Here is a 23,905-nt window from a genome sequence, read left to right on the forward strand (position 1 = left end):
CAGTGCAATTATCTATATTCAATGAATGATAGAAAAAGATGAAGTTGAGAAGACCAACAACTCCTTGAGTCAAAAAGTCGGCTTTTTACTGCCTTTCTGGTGGGGCAAAAAACCGGTCAGATTGCGCGATGAAAAAAAGGAGATGCCGAAGTTTGCAGCCTTTGCACTTTATGAGATATAAAAACTCGGACGTTTCATCATTCTAACACTGACAGAAGAATAGCTAAGAAGGCTGATACTATTTACTGCAAACGATTAATATATGTACTGGGGGATAACTATAAGATGGCTAAATTTGAAGCAGCGCTGAAGAAAATTGACGACGTGCACTTAAAGGACCCAAAGCTGGTCAGCGTCAAGAATGAAGCCGGAGAAGACGAAGAGATACCGGATGAGCTTCACTATGCGAACAGAATGATGGAGTATCTTCTTAAGCATGATCCGGAGCCGTCCGAGCTACTCCGTCTGGCTGTACGAGCACAACATCTGCAGCGCTGGGAGATTCCTCGCGCCGACTACCCAATGAACCGAATGGGCTATCTCTCCTGGAGGACGGCGCAGAAGAAGCGCCAGGCAACTCACGCCGAAGAGATCTGTCTAAGCTGTGGATATTCCGCTGAAGAAGCTGCGAGAGTGGCAGCCCTAGTGAGAAAGGAGGACATGAAGCGGGATGCCGAGTGTCAGGTTCTGGAGGATGTTGCATGTCTTGTGTTTCTGGCAGACCAGTTTGAGAAGTTCGAGCAGGAGCATGGCGAGGATAGGGGGAAGATTGTGAATATCCTGAAGAAGACGTGGGCGAAGATGTCGGAACGGGGTCATGAGCTGGCCTTGCAGATTAAGATGTCTGACCAGGCAAAGGGTCTGGTTGCGGAGGCACTTGAAGCCTGAGTTCAGCTCACTGAAAACTCAGGATATGCATCAGCCGTTCCATTTTTGTGCCCCAGTTATTTCTTTTCATCTCGAGTTCAAATCAAAACATAGCGCGGCCAGTTGGGTTGATGGCTCGAGCCAGGGCAATAGCCGCACCAGCAGCCAAACCTCCAACAACCACCATTTGGAGCCCCCCCTTAATACCAGCAACTATATTCTCTCTACCTGCCCAACCTCGAACAATGCAGGTTTTAACATAGCCAAAGACCAGCAATGTGAAAATCATGATACCAATGCTATAATACAACGCCGCCAGAACGTGGTCCACGATGAAATAAGGAATAAGCGGGATGAAACCGCCGATGAAGTAGCCCAGAGCAAGGGTGATGGCAGATATCCATGCCTGGTTGCAGCCTGGCTTCGACTCTTTGTGGTGGAAGGTGAGGAGGAAGTCAAGGAGTTTCTCAGGGGAGTTGTATAGGATATTGCTCATGTGAGCGACGGGCTCGTCTGGGAGGTTGTATGGAGCAAAAACTTCACGGATGATGTTCATTGTTTCCACTGGGGACGCTTTGACTAGATGTTTAGTCTCTCGGACCGTGGCTTCGTATGATTCCCTAAGCGGTGTTAGCTACATTGATACCCATATTTATATATATTTGTGTATGTGTAAAGTATACGTATGGATCTTACTTACACTTCACTGCGTGCGCCAACGTATCCGCCCAAGCCCATAGATATAGCACCGGCAACAAGCTCGGCCAGGCCACCGACGACGACGACCCTGGTGTTCCCCAGGGCAGAGAGGCCGGCACTGAGAGCAAAGGGGACCGTCAACCCGTCTGACAGGCCCAAGATGGCATCAGAGACGATTCTGGCGTTGACTCTGGGCCGAGTGGAAGTGATACTGCAGGACGTCTCTGCGCTCTCAGTTGGCGAACCTGGGAATGTCCCGTATGGTGCAAAACCCTGGTCCTCTAGGTCTTGCGAATCCCAGCGGCCACGTCCGCCACCGAGCATAGGCTGGTCTGCTTGTTGTTGTTTGATCAGTGTCTTGCGCTTTCTTTGCCATTGTATCCGTAGTAATAGAAGGCATAGGAGGCTCACCACTCATGCTGATGTCTTCTTCTACTCTCAGGGAAGCGTAGGGGCTATAGTATGATAGTTGTGGAAAATGTCTCCTTCACAACCAGCCAGCTTCTCAGGTATGAATTTGTTCGGTCTTTTTATCCTTTTTCAGATGACCCTAAGGACCGCAGGAGTATCTTGGGAAGAAAGAAGAAGAGGGAAGAGAAAAAGCGCAAGATGTGTAGTTATATCAGGTAGAAGATATAGATGCCAGGACAGACAGTACTAGATGGCAGCCAAATCACGTCTTGATATCGGCAACAGATGGCTCATTAAGTAGTTGGCTGTCTAGCTGCACCCATGAGGACGTCCTCCCGGCTGCGATGGACGGATGGGATAGCATCTCGTTTATACTGCGTACTCCTCTCGCCCATGGCTAGTCTGCTGGCCGTCTTCCTACCAGGCTTTCTCCTTCGAATCTAACGTTGTACTGGGATGGCGAGCGAAGGAGGGATGCATAGTTACTGGGCACCAGCCAATAGAGGGTGCGCTGATTGTAATCTACAGGCTCCGTCCTTGCAAGCTCCTCCTCGCCTTCGCCTGCCGGGCCAGTCAGCTCGCAGCTGATTATTTCCCTGTGCCGCTAACTCGATGATCCGGACGGCAGAGACCAAGCCGCAAGGTTGGCTAGAGTACTTATCATGTCACTAGCCAGGTAACATTCTCCCCAAGGTTGTGGCTCTGAGGTGTGGGTGGTTGACGGCCGAGATACAAGCTTTATACGGAGGAGTTACAGAGAGGAGCTTGATTCTTAGTTATAGACATGGGGCTAACGAGTTGCAAGGACAGTAGACAGACATAAGCATCATAACCATTTCGACAGTGATAATAGAGCAGCTTCACGATTCCCAGTGGATAGTTGACCAGATAGCTAACGAGCGCAGTCAGGTCGGATCAAGCGCCTCCCTCGCGCTTCGCGTACTCCTCTTCCATGCGCTCTTCGTACAGGCGATCGACTTCCTCCTGCGTCATCACACCAGGCCCTCTACCCGACGCTGTGGGCGGGACGTTTGTAGTCGTTTCAGCCGTGGTGGTCATGGTGATCGTGGTATTTGGCGTAGACAAGGGGTCGTTCATGTTGCTTTTGCCGTTGGGGCCCATGGTGGATTTGTCCTTCTTCTTGAGATCTGGACCGAGTGGCACAGGCATCGTGATGGCTCTGTTTGTTTGTACGGATGTCTGTTTATTTTTTGTTTTGTATTCGGAGGGCAGCTTTTTTGATATTGCACCTGAACGTGATCTTGTTTATGGCTTGACGGGATCAGTTATAACTTATATAGAAACGAGTTGACTTGGTGGCGAGTTTAGGCAGACGCGTTGCCACTTGGTTGATGTCGTTCCTGGCTGAACTATGATGTAATGATAACTAGGTAGTAAGTTAAGTTACTGGAGATCCCTGCTGCTCGTTACTCAGTATCAATTTACTCAAGAGAAGAACGAAAGGTGTAAGTAAACATGGGCGTCATTATGCTGGAACAAGTCTTCTTCAACCTCCTGCGTAAAGCAAGATTGCGGCCCAAAGCCAGATCGATGAAAACAGTATCATATCGAATGAAAGAGCCAAAGAATGTGCCTCTCAATGACCCGAAGGCCATTGAACAAGACGAGTCCACCGCGACGTGCAATGCAGGGTCTCTTCTGTGGAGCGTCGCCTTTGTGATCGCGATCCCCGAAACAAGGTAAGTATGAAGAAGAGAAGAAGAAGAAAAAGATGAAAAGATGAGGAGGACGAGGAGCCTTTTATAGTCGCGGCTGGCGGCGCTAAAGCTAAGCGAGAAACGGACAAAGCGATATGATTGGCTGTGTTGCTTAGTCATGATATCAGCTACAAAAGATGAAGTATGTATAGAGAGGGTGAATGAAGTTCAAGATAAAAAGACGAGATTCGTGGCATCATTGTCATTCTATGGCTAGCCGTTAAGATATAAGTCCCCAGATAACGCAGGTAAAAAGAAAAAGGGTGGCAAGTCAACATGCAAAAGATTCTTGGATACCAAAATTCCTAGCCAACGGTTAAATTTCGAATAGCGGCATCAACTGCTTTCTCATCAGCGAGTATCTGATTCTCCTCACTCCAGAAGTCGTCACTTTTCGGTGCCTCGCTCTTACCACTGCCAGCATTCTTCTTCCCTTTGTTCCGGCCCGTTCCCACAGATACAGGAGCCACTCGAACCCAGCATGAGACAGCCACCGCACGCTCGGTGCAGAACGGGAAATCCTTGGAGTCATCCTGAGCCCATCTTTTGAACACAGCGTTACTCAGCTGGGAATCGTGTGCCATTGCTTCCTGGACTGAGGGGGGTGGTGCTGTCCGTGCAGGCTCAGGGAGGATCCCTTGCTGTGCAGCTGCGACGGCTGCTTGATCGGCCGCCGCTGCCTTCTTGTATAGGTTGTGGCCAGGAAGAGGAGCGGGTGCACAGAGATCTTCCCATGGTCTGACCCTGAGCCAGTTATTAGTGCGGTAGAGGATTTCCATCCAGTCAGAGCGAGAAGGGGATCGGGGTGCAAGGAAGATAGGGTACCCATCACAGATGCGTGCGATACGAGCCACCATATGAGCGTGGCGGACGAACTCCTTTTCAGGCGTCTGGAGGATGGAGTGGCATATCAACAGGGAGTGAAGTGCATCCGTAAGCAGGGGGTGATAGGTCACGGCTTCGTGGCAGACGTCCGGATTTCCGGCTTGAGCAGCATTACGTCGATTACGCAAGGCCAACAAACCGAGTTCTTCAGGGTAAGGGGGGAGATCCACAGGAGGGGTGGACGAGAAGAGATCGGACACAGGGTAAATTTTGTAACGGCTTGCAAAAGTGCCGTCCGATAAGGTAGACGGGGTAGGTCCGGGAGTATAGTTGATCAGGGACAGGAAAGCAAGATAGTCACGAAGAGCCCGTCGCGCATTTGTCTTGACAACCTTCCGTGCATCCAGCCAGCGTTTATGCGCTTGTCTGTCTTTTGGGCCATCACCGTTCTCTTTCACTCCTGGGATGTTCTTATCATTGCCATTGACAGGTCCTGGGGACTCCTTGCTCTGTTCGTATGCAGTCAACGCCTCGTGAATGTGCTGACATGCAATGCTCAAGTACACTCCTGCTCTATGGAAGAGCAGCTGGATCTCTAGTCCACTCGGCTGATCATTTTCATCTATCTTCTGAGTGAACCGTGACGGCACCATTTTCCGTCGGCTATTATCAGTCACCACTTCAACGTCCTTTTTGGCTTCATCATGCTGTCTACTACAGGCACGACAGGCCGCAAGTCCATCGGTAAGGTCTCTCACTGCGCCTGGCAGGTCGTCCTTCAGCATCTTTGCCACAGCCCTAGTCCTGTAGATAGCCCCGTCCAACTGCCGCATGGTAATGATATCATCTAGCGGCTTAAGACTCGTGCACTGTACCAGCGATCGAGAGGGGATCTTCTCGTGGAAAAAGTGGACGTATTTCGCGTCGCAGTCATTCTCGTTCCGCTGTAGAACCAACTTTGCAACTTCTTCCAGCGAAGAGGTGGACTGCATCGTGGCAACGCTAGCAGCTATCTCATCGAGCGCATATGCCTTGGATAACTTCTGGGTGGCATGTTCCCGCATACGATGCCGTCGTTCTCGACTCAACTTTGTTGTACCGTCCCCTCGAGCTCCTCGCACACCGGAGCCACCCATGGAAGTTCCTCCATTACCGCCTAGGAGGCCATATCCCGAGCTATAGGACGAGCTCCCGGGCGAGGATATCGTTCCATTGGCTGCACGGACAGCGAGGTCGGTCGCTTCTTCAACCAGCTGACGGATCTTGATGAGGTCAAAGAAGACCGCCGGGTGGATGGGCTGTGGCTGTGGAGTGGCATAGTTGCTGTATGCCAGGCTTTCAAGTATCTCGGGGGGCAGCTGGAGCCATGGCCCATGGAAGGACGATATGTACCGCCAGTGTCTGCTCAATCAATCGAAGCGGCCGGTCAGTATAGGTACTATTGAAGTCGTTCAAGAAGAATTGACAGGGGTGGTGTGGTTTCAGGTGAAGCAGCTAGCAAACAATAATAAATTTCTTCCCATAGCTTCTGCTCCAGAGCTATAATTATCGAGCTTCCCCACAGCCCATTGGAAGAGAGGAAGGGGTAAGGTAAAAAATGGAACAACTATAGGACGGGCGAATATAAAATGGCTACTCACTTGTTGCGACAGATGATGAGAGCAGAAGTAGACGGCTCTGCGGGCGGCGGTTTGGTAGCTTTGGGCACAGACGAAGATCCTTGTGGCTTTTGCTCCTGGTGGCTCGGAGAAGCAGAAGCGCTGGCCGTTGATGAAACGGTAGAAGAACCTCCCAGCGGGCTGTCCTTCTTGCCCTCGGCGGCTTTCTTCTTCCTAGGCATCACGGCGGTTCACAGGAGCTCTAGTCCTGTCTTCTCTAACAGCGCTTCCGGTGTATCCTCGATAGTTTTTGATACTTCCAGATTGTTTGATTAATGAAGGGGAAAAAAATAGCGTCGAAGGGAAGTTAAATTATAAAAAAAAAAAAAAAAAAGAGGAAAAGGAAGAAAACGAGAATGAGGGAGACCGGTTGAGATATTAATAAGAGAAGCCTTGTACCAGGCCGGGAAGACAGGACCTGGCAGTTTGCTGTATCATCTTAAAATAGTACTCTGCATCCTCAGAGCTGCTGCGTTTGATGGTGATTGATGCACCTCGCCGTCAGTCACCCGTCAGTCACCCGTCATGTCACATCTGTCCATTTTCCACTTTGAACAGAGTGAAAGGCGAGAAAAGATACACGAACCAATACCGAAGTTACTCTGGATTAAGCTTAAAATATCAAGGTAGCTAAATTCAACTTCTTCATCCGGATTTGGCTATTCTGTTCTACTGTGCTCAGTGCTCCTGGTAAGGCGTCCTACAGCTCCCGTGAACAAGCAGCGAGGGGAAATATTATAGGACCGGGCTAGGGAAGGCTTGTACGAGGAAGTAACCAGTAAACCAAATTATAACAACTATGTATTCAATGGGGTATCCATGATATTATGACCCGACCATAACTCCCAGGTTATGCTCGTAGTTTTGTTCTTTTCTGCACATATAATGAAAACAGCCGCTCCAATATTCCATCGATGTTTCAAGAGTCGGCGCTGAGTGCAAGACAGGCATCGACTGCAAGACCAACTCTGTATCGGGAAGAATAGTTAGTTCGGCGCGCTCGACAATGCATTGCAGAGAAAAAGCGGCACTTACCGTCCTTCTTTCATGGTGACGACGTCATCGATCAAATCCCGATCCAAATTCGGGAACATGCCGGCTAGAGTCCTGTAACGTACAAAATCAGTATACATCCTTAGCTTTTTCTTTTTTTCCGTCAGATTTTTCTCTGGACAGCTACGTACTCGACAACATCGTTGTGCTCAGCTCGTTGGATACGACGAGCCTCTGCAGACTCGGCACTTGCTTGACGAGCAGCAGCCTCCTGGGCTTCAAAGCGGGTCGTTGCCGATGGTGACTTTGCATCACGGCCTCTCGATCGCTCTTGGTTTCTCCATGAGTCGCTGTCCTGGCGCTGTGTGTGGTAGGGCACATTCTCAGGTGCCGCAGAACTTTGCTGGTTAAACGGCGATCGTTCTCTAGAGTAATCTGTATCATCAGAGAATATGCGACCAATTGTTGTCAGTGGCTTTTGGATCGTTCGGAGCAATCCGGCAACAGGAGTATTATCCTCAGAAACGGGAGAGTACGGGGGCGAGGTCTCTTTCTGCCGTGAATTCGAGCTGGTTTCAAGGGAAGGCCTCGATGGTGCTTCTCGGGATCTGCTGGCAGACGGCTTCTCCGGAACGGACGGTGCTTCCTCGGGCTCTGGATTACGCTCCGCTATGGCAGAGACGGCCTCTTCTACATTTCGTTCAAATTCCTCGTCACTGACAGTTAAAGATGTCCTATCCAGGCTTTCTATGAATTGTATAGCTCCGGACTACTATCCAGTTAGTAGACAAATAATTTTTTGAGGGGTAAATGGAGCATACAAGAGAAGACAAATAATATCCAGCCTCTCCGCTCAGCTTGTCTTGGTTACGGAACCGGAGAATATATTGTACATTGGACACTAGATGTTCAGGGTTCGCCCTTAGAACCACGTATATCAATAAAGGTATGAATGAGTCCGCGGAGGTGTCGCTGTTCTTCGCATGGCGTAATAATCCTATTTCTGTTAGAAAAATAGTCTCATAATCAACGAGGGAGTAGTGGGATATATGCATACCAAAGATAACTTTACAACAGTTCAAAATACATATTACTTTATCACGCGGCGCCCGGTATCCCTTAATCTTCAATAATTCTAAAGTCAGGTTAGAATAGAAGATCCGTTAACGGGCCGAAAATAAATTACCTTGTTGAGCCAAAAGTAGGAAACGGCGGCCATTTGGACCAACAGGTGGGATGTCAAGATGTTCTTCGCGAACCCAGCTGTATATCCGGACCTTTTGGGCCAAAATCTCATCACGCTCAACATCTTCCTGGTGCTGGCCACGTCTACCTGGATTATGCATCCTCTCTATTTCCTTTCTTCTCCCTCGACTTCTACTTCGCGAGGGGGCCGGCGGGGGAATAGTTGGCGAAAACGTTTGCGTATAAAGTCTGTTCATAACAAGCTTCTCCATCCCTTCCTTGGCGTTATCAAATTCAACGTCCGATACGCCCTTCCATACATCACACTGAGCCATTTTATTGGTTATGAATGCTAGAAAATCGCTTATTATCTTAACTTGTTCGTGAACCATCCACTGACGCTTGCCAAATTCATTCAAAAACGAGCGTAGAAATTTGGCTACTGGGTCAGCAGTCCGATGTCGAAGCTGTTCTAGAAAGCGGTGGAAGTCGAATGGCTGCTCAGCTTCTGGTTCTGGGGGTGGAGGAACCGTTGACGTTGGCGTCGATGGGGTGTGGTGGCTATCAGCTTTTTCTACGGCGGTCAACTTCCCTGTGGTGGTCAGGGATGGGGACTTGGGTGGTACCGCGGGAGGAGACATTGTTTGACGACCGCTGCCAGTGGCCGTTATGCTTGAGGTAACTTGGGTATCTGCGGGTTCATCGTTTTGTTTTGCAGGCTGCTGCTCTAAACTCGAATTCCGAGGAGGGTAATGTCCCTGGCCAGCGCGAAACTGATCAGCTAACTCAAGTCTTGGAGACATGATTTCTTCCTGGCGGAGGCTGCTGGTCTCATCCGAAAACTGGTCCATTATTGTCTGTATTTCCGATTGAGAATCTTCGCTCTTCCTCTCCTCGCTTCCAGGCTTCGACCTGCAACCGTCGTTCAGTAGATCATCTTGAGGAACTTCAGGTAGGTCCTTGTCGGCAGGTGGCCGTGGAACCTGTGGAGTTTTAGGAGTGGGATCGATATATGGCTCGTCATTCTTGGGAGGGAGAGGCGGCCGGCCGCTTTTTACGTCCACTTGTAGCAGCTGGCCGGGGTTCCCGCGCTTGGACTGGAGGGTGAGCTGTTCCTGTGGCTCTGGCGAGGATTGTACGTCACTTTCAGCTTCCAACGAGAGTTTTTCGTCCGCATTTGAAGCTTCTACCGTATCCTCCTTGTGTTGAGAGGAGTCTGGCTCACCCGTAGAGGCCTCGTCAACCTTGGGGCTAGCATCACTGCTCAGTTCCTTTGAAGCTATATCGTGTCGAGGCTCCTCGCTTTGTCCTACTTGCGCAGACGTCTCCCCGACGACGTCTGAAGGGGGGACCTGGATTTCCGGAGGAGACATAAGCTCAACATGAGCTGTGCGGAGTAGTGTATAGAGGGCTGGCGGAGGATATCTTGTTGGGGGACCGTTAAATCAGCCTATCGTGATCATCATGGGAGCACTCGTATCGTAGAATGTCTTCCGGTCGAAATAGCGAGCTCACGTACAAACACTGCCTATCCCAACGCACACAAAACACCCGTTATTTTATATATGAGTTGTCGAGGCTCCGTAAAATTACACAAGTTCGAGCTGTCTGGGATGTTCGAGGTCCAAAAAAAGACGACGGATCATCGTTTTGCCGAAGCTACCTTCGAGGGGCTTCACTAAAATGACCTTCAGCAACTTCAGCGGCTTGAAACATCATCACTCAACCGTTGACTTCGATGTGCCGTGAGAAGAGGAGATTTCGCGATGTGTGGTATCTTCTTTTCGCTAAGCAATGAGAAGCACTGCTACCCGGACCAATTGACAGAGAAACTTATCCGGAACAGAGGTCCGGACAGCTACCAGACGGAATGTGTTTGTGTCAGCCAGAAGACGACCTACCTAACCTTCGCGTCTTCTGTGCTTGGTCTTCGAGGAGACTCTCCTCAGAAACAGCCACTAGTAGACGATAATCAATTGGTTCTCTGCTGGAATGGCGAGGTGTGGAAGTTCGCGGATCGCGCATTAGAAGGGAATGACACTTCCGCCGTTTTTCGGACATTCATGGACGCGGTGAAACCGTGTAATGCCGGGGGAACTGGTGATACCTTAGAGAAGCTCTGTGCTGCAATTAACAACATCTCAGGCCCGTTTTCGTTTGTCTTTTATGACAGTTGCTCGTGCCGGGTATTCTATGGAAGGGACTATCTTGGTCGACGGTCCCTACTTCATGGATGGAGCAGTGACGGCTGTTTTCGAATATCTAGTATCCGAGATGAAACTCTACCGGACTACTTTGAAGAAGTAGATACTACTGGAATCCATGTCATTGACCTTGCTAGCCAGCCCGAACAGGAGGCCGCAGATGCCATAGCTGAATCACCCAGGTGCCCGGTCAAGATTTCTGTTATCCCATGGTCCCCTGATCCGACCTCGAGCCTTGTGAGAATACTAATAACCAGTCTTGCTTTTGAAATAGATGCAATTTACGGTCCACAGCTAACACTCTTAGAAACGGCCTATCCCTGCCATGAATATATCCCTTCCCGAGAAAGAATCCATATCCCCATTAGCCGTTGATTCCCCTTGTATAGGAACACTACGAGAGAAACTACTGGAGTCACTCAGGCTACGATTAGTGACAATACCGGGCATCTTAACCTCAACCGATGCGAAAGTTGCTGTCCTCTTCTCTGGTGGTCTAGACTGCACACTACTTGCAAGATTAGCGCATGATATATTACCCAAGTGTGCGCCTATAGACTTGCTCAATGTGGCCTTTGAGAATCCTCGAGTAGTGGCAGCAGCCGCCAAAAATACGGTGTCCGGGATTTCATCTACATCTGTGTACGATGATTGTCCCGATCGTAGGACAGGCATATCCTCGTTTCAGGAGCTGAAACGGGTATGTCCTGGTCGGGTATGGCGGTTTGTCCGCATCAATGTTCCATACTCTGAGACCACTGAACATCGACCGCAGGTCAAACATCTAATGGCGCCACATAATACAGAGATGGACCTCTCCATTGCCTGCGCTCTCTACTTCGCTTCAAGAGGCAGAGGAATATGCGATTCTGGGGACAGTGACGGCGAATCGGATGCCAGCTATACCACGCCTGCCCGTGTTCTTCTATCGGGCTTAGGTGCGGATGAGGTGTTTGCTGGATACAGCCGTCATGCCATCGCTTTCTCACGACATGGGTTCCGTGGCCTAATAGACGAAGTTCAGCTTGATGTTGGCAGGTTAGGTAAACGGAACCTAGGTCGTGATGATCGCGTTATTTCCCATTGGGGCAAAGAAGCACGATATCCATATTTGGACGAAGATTTTTTAACGTGGGCACTTTCAAGACCCATATGGGAGAAATGCGGATTTGGATGTGAGAAAACAGAAACAGAGCTAGTGCCAAATGTGGAAGATGGCAAGAAAGCACTGCGCCTAGTTGCGTGGACTCTAGGCATGCAAAATGTAGCCATGGAAAAAAAGAGAGCAATACAGTTTGGGTCCCGCACAGCGAAGATGGAGAGCGGAAGAAGCAGAGGAACGCAGGTCCTTGACTGATTAACATACCCTCCTTTCCTACACTCTCCCAAACATATTCCCGTTAGTCCCGTGGCAGCCGTGATGACACAACAGATACTTCCGACTTCTTCCCCATCTAAGCGTGTCTTTGGCTCGACATGTTCTTTCCGCTGGGTTTACCCTTTGGCCTTCTTTAATAACGCTCCTTTCACGCTTATTGCTTGCACAACAAATCTTTCTATTCAAGGCCCGCCATTGGGTTCATGACACTCCCTATTCCGGTAGAGTGAGGGCGTGGATACCTTGGGGGGGGGTTGGACAGAAGATGCACAGTGGTTTTTGTGGCTGGATGCGCTTGAAGACTAGATGTTGAGACCAGAGGATGGGGTGTGCTGGGTTGGACAGGAGATGGAGGTGAGCTGAGGAAAGTAAGGCAAGTCTGAGCTGCATATATACACTCTCTCGTAATTAGGATTATATCCTAATGACGTTCCCCGTCTACCCCTGACTCATACCTTACTGTCCATCCCGCGATTCCTTACTTGCTGGAATAAACTTGTGAATCGTTTCCGAATGTGCAGTACACTAGTAATAGTGAGAATAATTTACAATTACATACAAATTGTTCACGCTGTTAGCTCTCAGCTTCGAATACAAGACCATGTCTAATTTCCGGTCCTCATCATAATATCGTGTTCATTAGCCAGGAGATTCAACCTTTGCTGTTGTCGAGGATACCTACTCTGCAATGTGAATACACGACTCTCATAACAAAGTGTAATAGATATGTAGATCCTATTGTGTTGTGCCCGGTACGCCAATCAGCGTTAAATCGCCCTCAGTGTATATACAAAGCATTGTAGGTATCACTGAAATTTAAACTTGGCCTTCTCGCCACATACCTTGCCCTAGAAGTGCACAGATTAGGGCCAATCCCCCTGTATGAGGGCGGGGCGGACGCGGAAGCCCTGCCAAGCCGGGAGCGGAATGAAGGTTTGGAGACAGTAGTTTATTTCAACGCGGACGTGCAGACAACATACATGAGGATGCCATGGGAATGGAAGAATTACAGCGAGTACGGGTGCATTTCGGAAGACCTCAAGGTATGTGTTCATGCTCATTGTATACTCACTGGCTGGGGAATGAAGATAGTATAGGCTTTTACCTTGGTAGAACCCGTTACACAGAGGACCAAGTCCTTTACAGATACAACTTTCTTGAAAAGTGCTAAAGGCCATCTAGAGAAGACTGCAAGATAAAGAGGAATTGGAGTTTATTTTTTTTTTGTAAGGATACAATCCTATTCAGAGTAAACACAGTTTAGGTATAAATCTAGACCGCTGCCAGCCTTAAGGGCGAGGGTCGATGAACGCATGAACTGAAACAACATCAGTGAAGGACAGATGGACATCAGCGTAAGAATAGAGAGAAGCAGAGAAGAATCACAGATTAGAGGGCTGGTGTCCATCAGAGAAGAAAGGAAAAAAAGAAAGATCAAAGCCACGAGTCAATCCTATGCAAGTCTTTACCAAGAAAGTTTGGACCGAAAAGCAGAAAAAGAGGAGACATCAGACGGCAAGAGGAAAACGCAGTAAGAGTAAGCTGAGAGCAGAACTGAGCATAGTGGTAACAGTGAGCAGTGATTGGGAGTAGAAGAAACAAAGCATGGAGCAGGAAGGATGAAAAGGATGAAACTGAAACTTTTCTTCAACGCCGTCTGGGCGAGGGTTGGTTACCCGACGAGTCTCTAACCGTGATTCTTTTTTCTGTTTTATCTGTGTTGAAGGCTGAAAGTTTCTGAGACTCGTCGGGTAACCGGTCATAAAAGTGTGGGAATAAACAAATGGCACAAAATGTGCAAGTGTTGGTTACCCGGCGGGCCTCTGCATGAGACCTTTGCTGTTATTCAGGCCGTAAATGGGGAGGCCCGCCGGGTAGCCAAGCGACAATGAACAAAACATTGATTTGAACGAGATGAACGAGAAAACGCCATTTCCTCAGGACTAGTTTCCGGTGTGTCCAGCAACTCCCTTCCAGTGTTCAGCTTCCTGTTTGGCTTGTTCGAGTTCAGCTTCAAGCTCTTCAATACGGCGTTCAAGTGCCTCCTGTAGCTCCACTTTTCGCTGTCGAGACTTTCTGGCGGCCTCGGTATTTTTAGCTCTCTTGACAGCAACTGGATCAGAAGGATCGACCTCAATTGGTGGCAATGGGTGCTTTTCACGAGTTCTCTTTGTCACTCCAGACACCGATGAAGGGCGGTTGGAGGACGAACGAGAACTAGTGCGAGGAGATGGAGTTGGGAAAGAGCGAGATCTAACGGCAGGCGAAGATGAAGCAGTGGCAGAAGCAGTATCTTGGGGAAGAGTAGGCTGAACGGTTGGCTGAGTGGGAATGGGTGCTGGAACTTTAGTGGCTTCCTCAAGGGCCGTCAATGGGTCTCCAGGGAAGAGCGACTCCCAGCCATCATGATCAGCAGCCAGGTCGTCAGCAGTGCTGAAGAGCGGCGAAGTTTCATGGCTGAAGGTGCCAGGAGACTCGAAAGATGGAGTGCTGAGATCGGTCATGCTGGTGGAAGGCGGGCACGAGGAGTCCAAAAGTAACTCTTGGGGAGAAACAGTCAGGGGAGTGGCGTCAGCAAAAGCAAGTGACTGGCTGCCGTTCAAGGCGAGCGAGTCACTGCCCTGCATATCGTAGGTATCGGACAAATCAAAGTAGTCTGTAGCAGGAGCAAGATGACGACGGTTAGTAGTGGCCAAAGTCAAAGAAGCAGCGACCAACGTACCCTCCATAGCGGCGTTCTTAGTTTGGTTTTGTTGCTGGACTTGAGTGTTCTTTCCCAAATCTGTAAACAAAGGTACTGGAGGACGCAAGCTCTGGTTGACTTGGCGAGACGATGATGAAGATGAAGCGTTTATACTAGGCGAGTAGAAGACGGGTTGCTGAGCGGAAAGATAGGTTGTACGGCTGCTGCTGGAAGGCAAAGCAGAGGCTGCAGAAGCAGATCTAGGGGTATTCTGGAGACTCCGGCGCGGAACCAGACGAGAGCTCTTTGGAGGAGCGAACCAGCTGCTGGGCGGTGCTGGAAGAGGCTGAGGCGAGGGGAAGAGCTGGAAGTCTTGCTGCAGCGAGGCAGAGGGGCTGTTGTAACTGTATTGCTGATGATTGTTTGTAGCCAAAGGCTGTCTGAGCTGGGGTTGGGAAAGCCATGATGGGCGTTGGTTATCCGTGGTGAACGACGTAAAGTCGAACTGGGAAATAGTGGTGGAGGGTGAGAACGCGGGGTTTGCACGAGACAAATCAGAAGATGCGTTCAGAGGTCCGGATGGAGGCTCTGAAGGTGGTGGTGAAGCTGGTGGGAAAGGGGTGTATTCGTGGGAATCCAACGTGGAGGTAGTCTCTGTATCAGAGAGACCGAGCGAGCTGGAGCCGGCGTCTAGAAGGCCATCTTGTAGCCTTGCGAGAAGAAAGTCGAGGTTGGAGAATGCGTGTATGGTGGCGTCTGTCCTGGTCCTGGCGGCGGTGCTGGTATCTCGCTGTCTATCGCTGTCTTGTCTGTCTGTGTACGTTGTTTGTGTGGAAAAAAGATGAGGATGAGAGAAAAAGAAGACGAAGACGACGACGAAGCGAGTTTTAAAATACAAAAAAAAAAAGATTAGGGCGCGAGTGGCAGTAAAATCCCACCGCCTTCCCGATCGAGCGACCCGACTCTGCGCTAAACCGAGAGCGGCAGAAAGTGGGGCTCGAGTTATGAGTCACTGCTCTTCAGTCATGTGATTGGCCAATGGCAGGCTTCTCCACAATGTCTTAGTCAGCAGGAGGTACGAGGGACAAAAGGACGAAAAGGACGAGGAAAAGTCGCAGCGCGACGCGGGAAGATGGAGCGAGGACGCTGAGGCGACAGCGACGGCGAGGGCAGACCCAGCAGCGCCAGCCGGCATCAAGCAGCTGCGAGAGAGGGAGCAGAGATGGAAGACGGGGTGGTGGGCGGGCGACGGGCGCAGCTGAAACCGATAGTTCGCGACCGCCTGTGGATGCGAACCCCAGCAGAAGAACCGCAGATGCGGCTCAACGCCGCCTCAGCCTGCGCACTCCAGCACTCGAACACGAAGCCAGGCTGCGACCGCAATCCTTCGCCGCTGGTGCCGGCTAACTCGGCTTGTTGCTGCCCGCCGGTGCCTCTTGCGGGACACTCTCTGCCAGCGCGTCAAGCGACGTCTCCCTCCCCCTCTTTCTCTCACTGTCTCTCTCCCTCATTCTACGGAGTGCTCTATATCCTTTTCTATACTCCATTCGTTTTGCACACTTTCTCGCCTTTTCTGTGTTTCTGTGTTTCTGTGTTTCTGTGCTGATGTTTCCCTTCTCGGAAATAGCGCGGAGATGCGGCCTTGTGACAGACGCCAAGCTTTCCAAGACTCTCGCGGGCCGTCTGCTGACTAAGAGGAACTCTTCCCTTTCTCCTATTGTTCTTATCTTTTTATCTTTTGACGGCTGCGGGGCACCGTTATTGATCACTCTTTTGTACCCTGTTCCCGGCATCTCAGGTCCCCAAGGTCGGCTGGTTATTAGCATGTATATGTATGTGAGCGATTTAAAGACGAGATATATTGCTCTGATGCAGGCGCTTGGGATACGCAATCTTTTTAGATGTCTCACTGGTTTAATTAAAAATGATAAGCTGCTTAGAGGCCGAAATGCTTTTTGCCCGCGCCCTTGCTCATGTTACATACATTAGGTAGTCCCTAGCCTCGCAGCGCTGCCATGGAGTCAAATGATGAGCTTCTTTAAGCAAGGGGAAGAAGCCTCTTGCTCCTTTCCCTTTCTGGAAGTCGACGGATATATATCACGTGATATTTATATTATATGCCAAGACTGTACACGGGCCGCATTGATGACTAAGAGGAACAACCTTAATATATACTGTATTACATAAGGCGGAAGCTCATCCTCCGTCTTTGCGGTGTTTGTTGATAAGATCAAGATAAGATCGCGCGCTTTCTGGAGCTTCGTTGCGGAGAGAGGCCGCGCTTATCCCAGTCAACCCCTCACGACATCCACAGCAACGCCTCCACAGCAGCATCTACATCTATAGTTAGATGATAACAACACTAGCAGATAGCTGCAACGAGGTCTGACAGCTATCTGGCAGATAGTACGGCGTATAATGATACCCGACCTCCACGGCCAGCGAGACACGCGACCATGAACAACGTTCCCTCACCCCTGCGGAGAGCTCTGGTCAGCTACGGGCAGCATGCTCGTTTCTTCTCCTGCTCGTTCCGGTGCTCCCAGCAGCAGAGTAATGACAGCAAGCTCAAGACGGTCCCGTACTCCTCTCTCACCGTTGGCGTGCCTCTCGAGTCATTCCCGTCTGAACGCCGTGTCTCCCTCACCCCAGCTAATGTGGCACTCCTGCTGAAGAAGGGGTTCGGAAGGGTGCTGGTCGAGCGTGGAGCTGGTGCAGAGTCCCAGTTCACGGATAAAGCGTATACAGATGCCGGAGCAAGCTTGGTGGGCCCCCACGATGCCTGGGCAAGTGATCTCGTGCTCAAGGTGCGGGCTCCCAGCCTCAATCGCGGCGAGGTAGGCTTGCTCAAGGATGGTGCTACGGCTATATCGTTCTTATATCCAGCACTCAACAGAGACCTGGTTGAAGCCCTGGCCAAGAGAGGTGTCACTTCCTTTGCCATGGACATGATTCCTAGGATCTCCCGTGCCCAGGTCTTTGATGCTCTCAGGTGAACTACCTAGACCTCCTTCAGCATAGGGACATAAAGAAAACCTAACGGCAGTAGTTCAATGGCAAATATTGCGGGATACAAGGCAATACTGGAAGCCTCTAACCATTTCGGAAGGTTTCTGCCCGGTCAGGTTACTGCTGCAGGGTGAGTATGCTCCTATACTCATCTATATCTATATACTCATACTAACATTCAACAGCAAGGTCTGTTTTGCTGCCCACTCTGGCCCATTGCCATAATTAACATAGTGTAGATTCCACCTGGCAAGGTACTCGTTATCGGTGCTGGTGTTGCTGGCCTCAGTGCAATCTCAGCAGTGAGTCATGATCATGTCTGTATACATGCCATATTTATACTAATAATATAAAGGCACGTCGCATGGGTGCCATTGTACGCGGATTTGATACCCGCCCCGCCGTTCGTGAACAGGTTCAATCTCTTGGAGCAGAATTCATTGAGGTAGACATCGAAGAAGACGGCTCCGGCGCCGGCGGTTACGCAAAGGAAATGTCCAAAGAATTTATCGAAGCTGAAATGAAGCTCTTCCTCCAGCAGAGTCGTGAGGTGGACATCATAGTTACCACAGCTCTGATTCCCGGAAAACCTGCTCCAAAACTCATCACCGAAGAAATGATCATGGCTATGAAACCTGGCTCTGTCGTCGTAGACCTCGCGGCAGAGGCTGGAGGGAACTGTGTCATGACTGAACCTGGAGAGCTTGTCGTGAGCTCTAATGGCGTTACTATCATAGGATACACTGACCTTCCGTCTCGTCTACCTACGCAGTCATCCACATTGTACTCGAACAACATCACCAAGTTCCTGCTCTCAATGGCCCCTGTAGAGAAACAGTATGGCGTTGACCTTGAAGATGAGGTCGTCCGCGGCTCCATTGTCACCCACGCTGGTTCCATCTTGCCCCCTGCCCCCAGACCTGCTCCACCTCCGCCGCCAGCAACTCCCAAGAAAGATGACGCTGCTGTTTCTGCCGACACTGCCAAGCTGGAACTCACTCCGTTCCAAAAGGTCTCTAGAGAGGTAGCTACCGTTACCGGTGGAATGGGCACAGCTCTCGCCTTGGGTAAATTTACTGGTCCCTTGTTCATGAGTAACGTCTTTACAGCAGGTTTGGCTGGCTTAATTGGATATCGAGTTGTATGGGGCGTCACCCCTGCCTTGCATTCTCCTTTGATGAGTGTAACCAATGCTATTTCAGGTACTGTATCTTCACCGCTATCTAGTATTGACTATCTACTTACTTTCATGTAGGAATGGTGGGAATTGGTGGCCTATTCGTCATGGGCGGAGGTTATTTCCCTGAAACTATACCCCAGGCTCTAGGTGCATTGTCCGTCCTTCTCGCCTTCGTCAACGTATCAGGTGGCTTCGTCATAACCAAACGCATGCTGGACATGTTCAAGAGTAAGCCCTCCTCATATCTGCTGCTTCATACCGCAAACTAATAAAGGTTATGTAGGGCCTACTGATCCACCGGAATATCCATGGCTCTACGCTATTCCTGGCGTACTGTTTGGAGGAGGGTACCTTGCCGCCGTGAGCACTGGCATGGCAGGCCTAATTCAAGCAGGTTATCTCGTCAGCAGTATTCTTTGCATCAGTATGTATCCTATTGCCTGGTACGCATATGCCCCGCGGTCATTAACAGTATAGGTTCTATTTCTGGCCTTGCATCTCAGGCTACTGCTCGTACTGGAAATTATCTCGGTATCCTAGGTGTTGCTTCTGGTATCCTTGCCTCTTTGGTTGCAGTAGGCTTCTCTCCCGAAGTTCTCGCTCAATTTGTCGGGCTGGCTGGCATAGGAGGGTTGGTTGGTTAGTTCTCGCTTGATCATATTTCCCTCTTACAATTCACTGGTAATATTAACACAACATAGGTGCCGTGATTGGTCGTCGTATTACTCCCACCGAGTTGCCACAGATGGTAGCTGCGCTGCATTCCGTTGTTGGACTGGCTGCTGTCCTCACCAGCATCGGAAGCGTGCTTGGTGATATCGACCATGTTTCAACTTTGCATCTTGTTACAGCATACTCTGGCGTAGTTATAGGTAAGCTCTCCACATCCATATCCTTTAGAATGTCAAACTTACCGAATAAATAGGAGGAATTACCTTCACCGGCTCCATCGTGGCATTCCTTAAGTTATCAGGGAAAATGGCTTCTAAGCCACTTGCATTCAAGGGCCGACATCTTGTAAACTCCACTTTACTAGGAACCAACATGGCACTCATGGGAGGATTCATAACTATGGCTCCGGGCGCTCCCTTGGTAGCTGCAGCAGCTTTATCAGCCAGTACTATCCTCAGTTTCATAAAGGGGTTCACGACCACCGCCGCTATAGGAGGTGCTGATATGCGTATGTTTGCCTCGATTTTTCTATATATGGTGACAAAGACTTGCTAACCTACCTCTGTAGCTGTTGTGATAACGGTTTTGAACGCTTACTCTGGCTTTGCGCTTGTTGCCGAAGGGTTCATGCTGAACAATCCGCTTCTCACGACCGTGGGATCATTGATAGGCATAAGTGGTTCTATCCTATCATATATTATGGTTAGTTCCTGGCTATATATTGATACTACCCAGGAAACAGTGTCAAGCTGACTTTTTAAAGTGTGTTGCGATGAACCGTTCCCTAACTAATGTACTCTTCGGTGGAATATCATCCCCAACCCAAGCGCAATCTGATCACCAGATTGAAGGAAAGATTACAAAGACTTCCATTGAAGAAACAGCAGATACCCTTGCGAATGCGGAGAGCGTCATTATAGTATGTTGCTCTAATTTGAGCTATTGAATCAGCTGCTAACCTATCTATGCCTCTAGGTTGTTGGATATGGCATGGCGGTTGCAAAGGCTCAATATGCAATTTCAGAAATCACCCGCATGCTTCGTGCGAAAGGGCGTAAAAGTCCGATTTGCCATCCATCCTGTCGCCGGCCGCATGCCCGGACAATGCAATGTCCTGCTTTGCCGAGGCTGCTGTTCCATACGATAGTACGTTACTCTTTCTCATTGGTGTCCGCGGTACCCGAAACTTAACAGGGGGAATTAGTTGTTCTTGAAATGGACGAGATCAACGACGACTTCAGTGACACGGATGTGACTCTCGTCATTGGCGCGAATGACACGGTTAACCCTATTGCCTTGGAACCCAACTCTTCCATTGCAGGAATGCCTGTTCTGCATGCTTGGAAGAGTAAGGAAGTCATTGTTATGAAGCGTGGAATGTCAAGTGGATACGGTGAGTTACTGTGCTCCAGCGCGGCCATGGATATTTATTTCGAACTAACGTCTATAATACACAGCTGATGTGCCTAACCCCATGTTCTACATGCCTGGTACCAAAATGTTGTTTGGAGACGCAAAGACTTCCTGTGATGGTGAGTCTGATTGAACTAAGCGTTTCCTGGATCTACACATACTAACTTATACGCAGCTATCCAACATGCCCTTGAAGCACATAAATAGATGAGAAAGACTGTTATGATTCTTCGGGATATACATCAATCAATTGGCTTTTTTTTTCCCCCTTCCAGTCGCCCATTCCTTGAATAGATCAGTTAGATCACTTGTTCAAAGACCGAGACAGACAAGAGAAGATATTTCATCGTATGCATGCCTCAAAGAGCCTTTCTTATCTACTTGCCTTCGATGGATCTACAGCCTACTGTCACCTATTTCCCACTCATATTTAGCTTTCTTCAGCTTACATATTTCCTTGGTTCGTTTCCCACACCTGTCGTTGAATATCATCATTACTTGGTTGAACGAATTACCTGACTGATTGATTACTTTCGTTACTTACAGAGTTAAGTAAGAATGTACTCTGGGCGGCATGTATTGCTGTCTCTTTACATACATACATACGAGTGTAAGCGTAAGCTGAAGTACGGTACTTACAAGCCGTTCTCGTTTCAACGGCCTGACATCATGCATGAAAGGACGTGAAGTGCTTGCCAATCAGATAGTGAATCGCCTGGTGTTGACAGGCAGCATGACACGCCTGTTGTAGCATGACGAACGGATGGCGGGGGAAGGGAATACGAGAGACTGCGGGATGCAGGCGGTTATTCGTTGGTTTCAATCATGCGGTCTGCTTATCTCCTGCAGGGTGTTTGTCTGAGGGTAAAGGTGATGGGTCATAATATCATGCATATAGACAGGGGGTGGCTATGGAGAGGAAGACTGGAGAAGACTGGGGAGAAGCTACGATATTTATAGAGAGTTATAACTTTCAATTTAAGCTAGAAGAGCAGAGAGTAGCAGTAGCAGTAGTGGCATGCATATAACTATCAACCACAGCGCAGAGACCTACTGCAGCTGGTGTCCAAGAGGCGAGACGCACTATTAAATCATCGATCATGATATAGAGATACGAGTGGAGAGAAAAAAGGAGAAAGGAAGAGCTTTACAATCTGGAAAAGACGAATGGAACAGAAGCAGAATTATGCAGGACTAAAAGCGAGTAATTAAGTAACAGGAAAGAAAAGAAAGCACAAGCAGCACAAAACGGTATGATTTGGGTATCGGGGGTATCGGGATCGGGTATGGGTATCATTCACGTCCACCTCGCCATTTTTTTGGATTGTTGATTAAAAAAAATTCAGATAATTCCCACAAGACAACCATGCATCATCACCGCGTACAGAGGGAGTGACGAGACAGTAGGGAGTGGCAAGCTGGAAATTTGGATGGATCGAACCAGTAATTAATTAGACAGGAAAGTCAAGACATAGGAAACACAAGAAAAGGATAGGGAAAACACAGGCGCACACGCGAACACACGAGAGACATATATTAGAGTGAGGTTATTTTTAAAGAGACTGGATTTGGATTTTCTTGTTCAAAGTCATTGCCATGCTCGTTAAGAAGTTGGCTGAGTTGTGTGTGAAGGATTGGAGTTTTGATGGCGGGACATTGTTGCGCGTTGGATTAGTGAAGGTGCCGTGTTATTTTTTGGTTGATATCGTTATGCTGTAGACAAACCAGGACAGTGCAAGTACCGCTGGTCCCACCACTTTTCGATTTCAACGGAGCTCGTCCTGGCGTCTGCTCTTCATGCGGCAGTGGGGACGGGCTGAGAGGCAGCGACAGGGGCGGGCTCAGCGGAAGCAGGAGCTTCGGTGGTCTTTTGCTCTTCGCCGTTGGTGGCTGGCTCAGTGGTGGTGGTGGTAGCTGGGGCCTCGGTGGAAGGCTCCTCGGCAATGGGCTCAGTCTCGGGAGCTGGGGTGACAGCAGGCTCCTTCTCCTTCTTGACGGCCTTGCTGGGCTTGCGGAAGAGCTGGGAGAGGGTGCCAGACTTCTTGGCGGTCTCGCCCTCAGAGGCTTCACCCTCAACTTCGGGCTTCTTCTCCTTCTTGCCACCGAGGGTGCCGAAGAGAGAGGTGCGGCGCTTCTCCTTGAGGCCAGGAACAACGGCGTCAGCGGCAGCAGTGACGGTCTCGTCAGCCTTGGTAACGGCCTCGTCGACCTTCTTCTCGACGGTCTCAGTGGCGGTCTTCTCAGTCTTCTCAACCTTCTCGGTCTTGTCAGACTTCTTCATGAAGGAGAGGAACTTGTTGCCAGAGGTTGGGGTGGTGACCTCTTCGGTCTTCTCGACCTTGTCGGTGGCCTCCTCGGTGGGAGCAGTGACAGTCTCAGGCTTGATTGGCTCAGAGGTGGAGGCATCGACAGGATCGCCGAGCTGAGGAGCGGTGCTGGAGACGGCTGGGGTCTCAGCAACGACCTCCTTCTTGGCCTTGTCCTGGTCTTCCTTGGGGAACTTCTGGAAGAAATTGCCGAAGATGGAGGTACGCTTGGACTTGACGGGAGTCTCAGCCTTCTTCTCCTCTGGCTTTGGCTCTTCAGCGGGAGCTAGCAAAGTTAAAAAGAACCATGGTTAGCACAACGTGTTACGTGATGAGAATGTTGATATGCAGAGGACGTCAAAGCTTACCATCAGCAGCTGGCTCAGTAGCAGCAGCAGGAGCAGGAGTCTCCTCGGTCTCGGCGGCGGCGGGCTCAGTGGTGGTAGGAGCATCGGCGGCGGGAGCAAGGGGTAGCCTCAGCATCATCCTTCTTGGCCTCCTTGTTCTCCTCGGTCTTGTCTTCCTCCTTCTGCTCGTCCTTCTTCTCCTCATGCTCCTCCTTCTTTCCGAGAAGTTGCCGAAGATGCTGGCACGCTTGCGAGACTGAGAGCGGCTCTTCTTGTCCTCCTTCTTTTCCTCCTTTGCTCAACGACGCGTCGACGCTTGTTGGCTTCGTCAGTCACCTTCTTGCTAGCGCGCGACAG

The 23,905-nt window shown here is 49.8% G+C and overlaps 10 protein-coding genes across 10 annotated transcripts; 3 read left to right on the forward strand and 7 right to left on the reverse strand.

Moving 5' to 3' along the window:
• Positions 1-285: 285 nt before the first annotated feature.
• On the forward strand, positions 286-888 carry MGYG_04600 (glutamyl-tRNA synthetase; the record flags this gene model as incomplete). The annotated part of the gene is made up of 1 exon (XM_003174379.1): positions 286-888. The coding sequence occupies one exon, from the start codon at positions 286-288 to the stop codon at positions 886-888; it is 603 nt and encodes a 200-aa protein (XP_003174427.1).
• An 82-nt stretch (positions 889-970) lies between these two features.
• On the reverse strand, positions 971-1,984 carry MGYG_04601 (hypothetical protein; the record flags this gene model as incomplete). The annotated part of the gene is made up of 3 exons (XM_003174380.1): positions 971-1,487; positions 1,568-1,898; positions 1,978-1,984. The coding sequence occupies 3 exons, from the start codon at positions 1,982-1,984 to the stop codon at positions 971-973; spliced, it is 855 nt and encodes a 284-aa protein (XP_003174428.1).
• Positions 1,985-2,715: 731 nt separating this feature from the next.
• On the reverse strand, positions 2,716-3,147 carry MGYG_04602 (hypothetical protein; the record flags this gene model as incomplete). Its single annotated transcript, XM_003174381.1, has 2 exons — positions 2,716-2,869; positions 2,921-3,147. The coding sequence occupies 2 exons, from the start codon at positions 3,145-3,147 to the stop codon at positions 2,716-2,718; spliced, it is 381 nt and encodes a 126-aa protein (XP_003174429.1).
• An 853-nt stretch (positions 3,148-4,000) lies between these two features.
• Positions 4,001-6,360, reverse strand: MGYG_04603 (hypothetical protein; the record flags this gene model as incomplete). The annotated part of the gene is made up of 2 exons (XM_003174382.1): positions 4,001-5,921; positions 6,161-6,360. 2 exons carry the CDS (start codon positions 6,358-6,360, stop codon positions 4,001-4,003), a joined length of 2,121 nt encoding a protein of 706 aa, XP_003174430.1.
• A 737-nt stretch (positions 6,361-7,097) lies between these two features.
• MGYG_04604 (hypothetical protein) lies at positions 7,098-9,729 on the reverse strand (the record flags this gene model as incomplete). Its single annotated transcript, XM_003174383.1, has 6 exons — positions 7,098-7,146; positions 7,214-7,285; positions 7,363-7,940; positions 7,993-8,168; positions 8,229-8,306; positions 8,358-9,729. 6 exons carry the CDS (start codon positions 9,727-9,729, stop codon positions 7,098-7,100), a joined length of 2,325 nt encoding a protein of 774 aa, XP_003174431.1.
• A 393-nt stretch (positions 9,730-10,122) lies between these two features.
• Positions 10,123-11,917, forward strand: MGYG_04605 (asparagine synthetase domain-containing protein 1; the record flags this gene model as incomplete). Its single annotated transcript, XM_003174384.1, has 2 exons — positions 10,123-10,797; positions 10,868-11,917. The coding sequence occupies 2 exons, from the start codon at positions 10,123-10,125 to the stop codon at positions 11,915-11,917; spliced, it is 1,725 nt and encodes a 574-aa protein (XP_003174432.1).
• Positions 11,918-13,881: 1,964 nt separating this feature from the next.
• MGYG_04606 (cross-pathway control protein A) lies at positions 13,882-14,667 on the reverse strand (the record flags this gene model as incomplete). Its single annotated transcript, XM_003174385.1, has 2 exons — positions 13,882-14,594; positions 14,661-14,667. The coding sequence occupies 2 exons, from the start codon at positions 14,665-14,667 to the stop codon at positions 13,882-13,884; spliced, it is 720 nt and encodes a 239-aa protein (XP_003174433.1).
• A 1,357-nt stretch (positions 14,668-16,024) lies between these two features.
• MGYG_04607 (hypothetical protein) lies at positions 16,025-16,414 on the reverse strand (the record flags this gene model as incomplete). Its single annotated transcript, XM_003174386.1, has 1 exon — positions 16,025-16,414. One exon carries the CDS (start codon positions 16,412-16,414, stop codon positions 16,025-16,027), a length of 390 nt encoding a protein of 129 aa, XP_003174434.1.
• Positions 16,415-17,077: 663 nt separating this feature from the next.
• On the forward strand, positions 17,078-21,102 carry MGYG_04608 (NAD(P) transhydrogenase; the record flags this gene model as incomplete). The annotated part of the gene is made up of 15 exons (XM_003174387.1): positions 17,078-17,613; positions 17,671-17,746; positions 17,870-17,932; positions 17,986-18,832; positions 18,886-19,038; positions 19,094-19,234; positions 19,288-19,449; positions 19,512-19,682; positions 19,736-19,990; positions 20,051-20,184; positions 20,246-20,401; positions 20,458-20,628; positions 20,677-20,875; positions 20,940-21,014; positions 21,071-21,102. The coding sequence occupies 15 exons, from the start codon at positions 17,078-17,080 to the stop codon at positions 21,100-21,102; spliced, it is 3,171 nt and encodes a 1,056-aa protein (XP_003174435.1).
• A 1,588-nt stretch (positions 21,103-22,690) lies between these two features.
• MGYG_04609 (hypothetical protein) lies at positions 22,691-23,687 on the reverse strand (the record flags this gene model as incomplete). The annotated part of the gene is made up of 2 exons (XM_003174388.1): positions 22,691-23,487; positions 23,570-23,687. 2 exons carry the CDS (start codon positions 23,685-23,687, stop codon positions 22,691-22,693), a joined length of 915 nt encoding a protein of 304 aa, XP_003174436.1.
• Positions 23,688-23,905: the final 218 nt, after the last annotated feature.

This window comes from Nannizzia gypsea, genomic scaffold (genome assembly GCF_000150975.2).
Source record: "Nannizzia gypsea CBS 118893 supercont1.3 genomic scaffold, whole genome shotgun sequence".
Lineage (NCBI taxonomy): Eukaryota > Fungi > Ascomycota > Eurotiomycetes > Onygenales > Arthrodermataceae > Nannizzia > Nannizzia gypsea.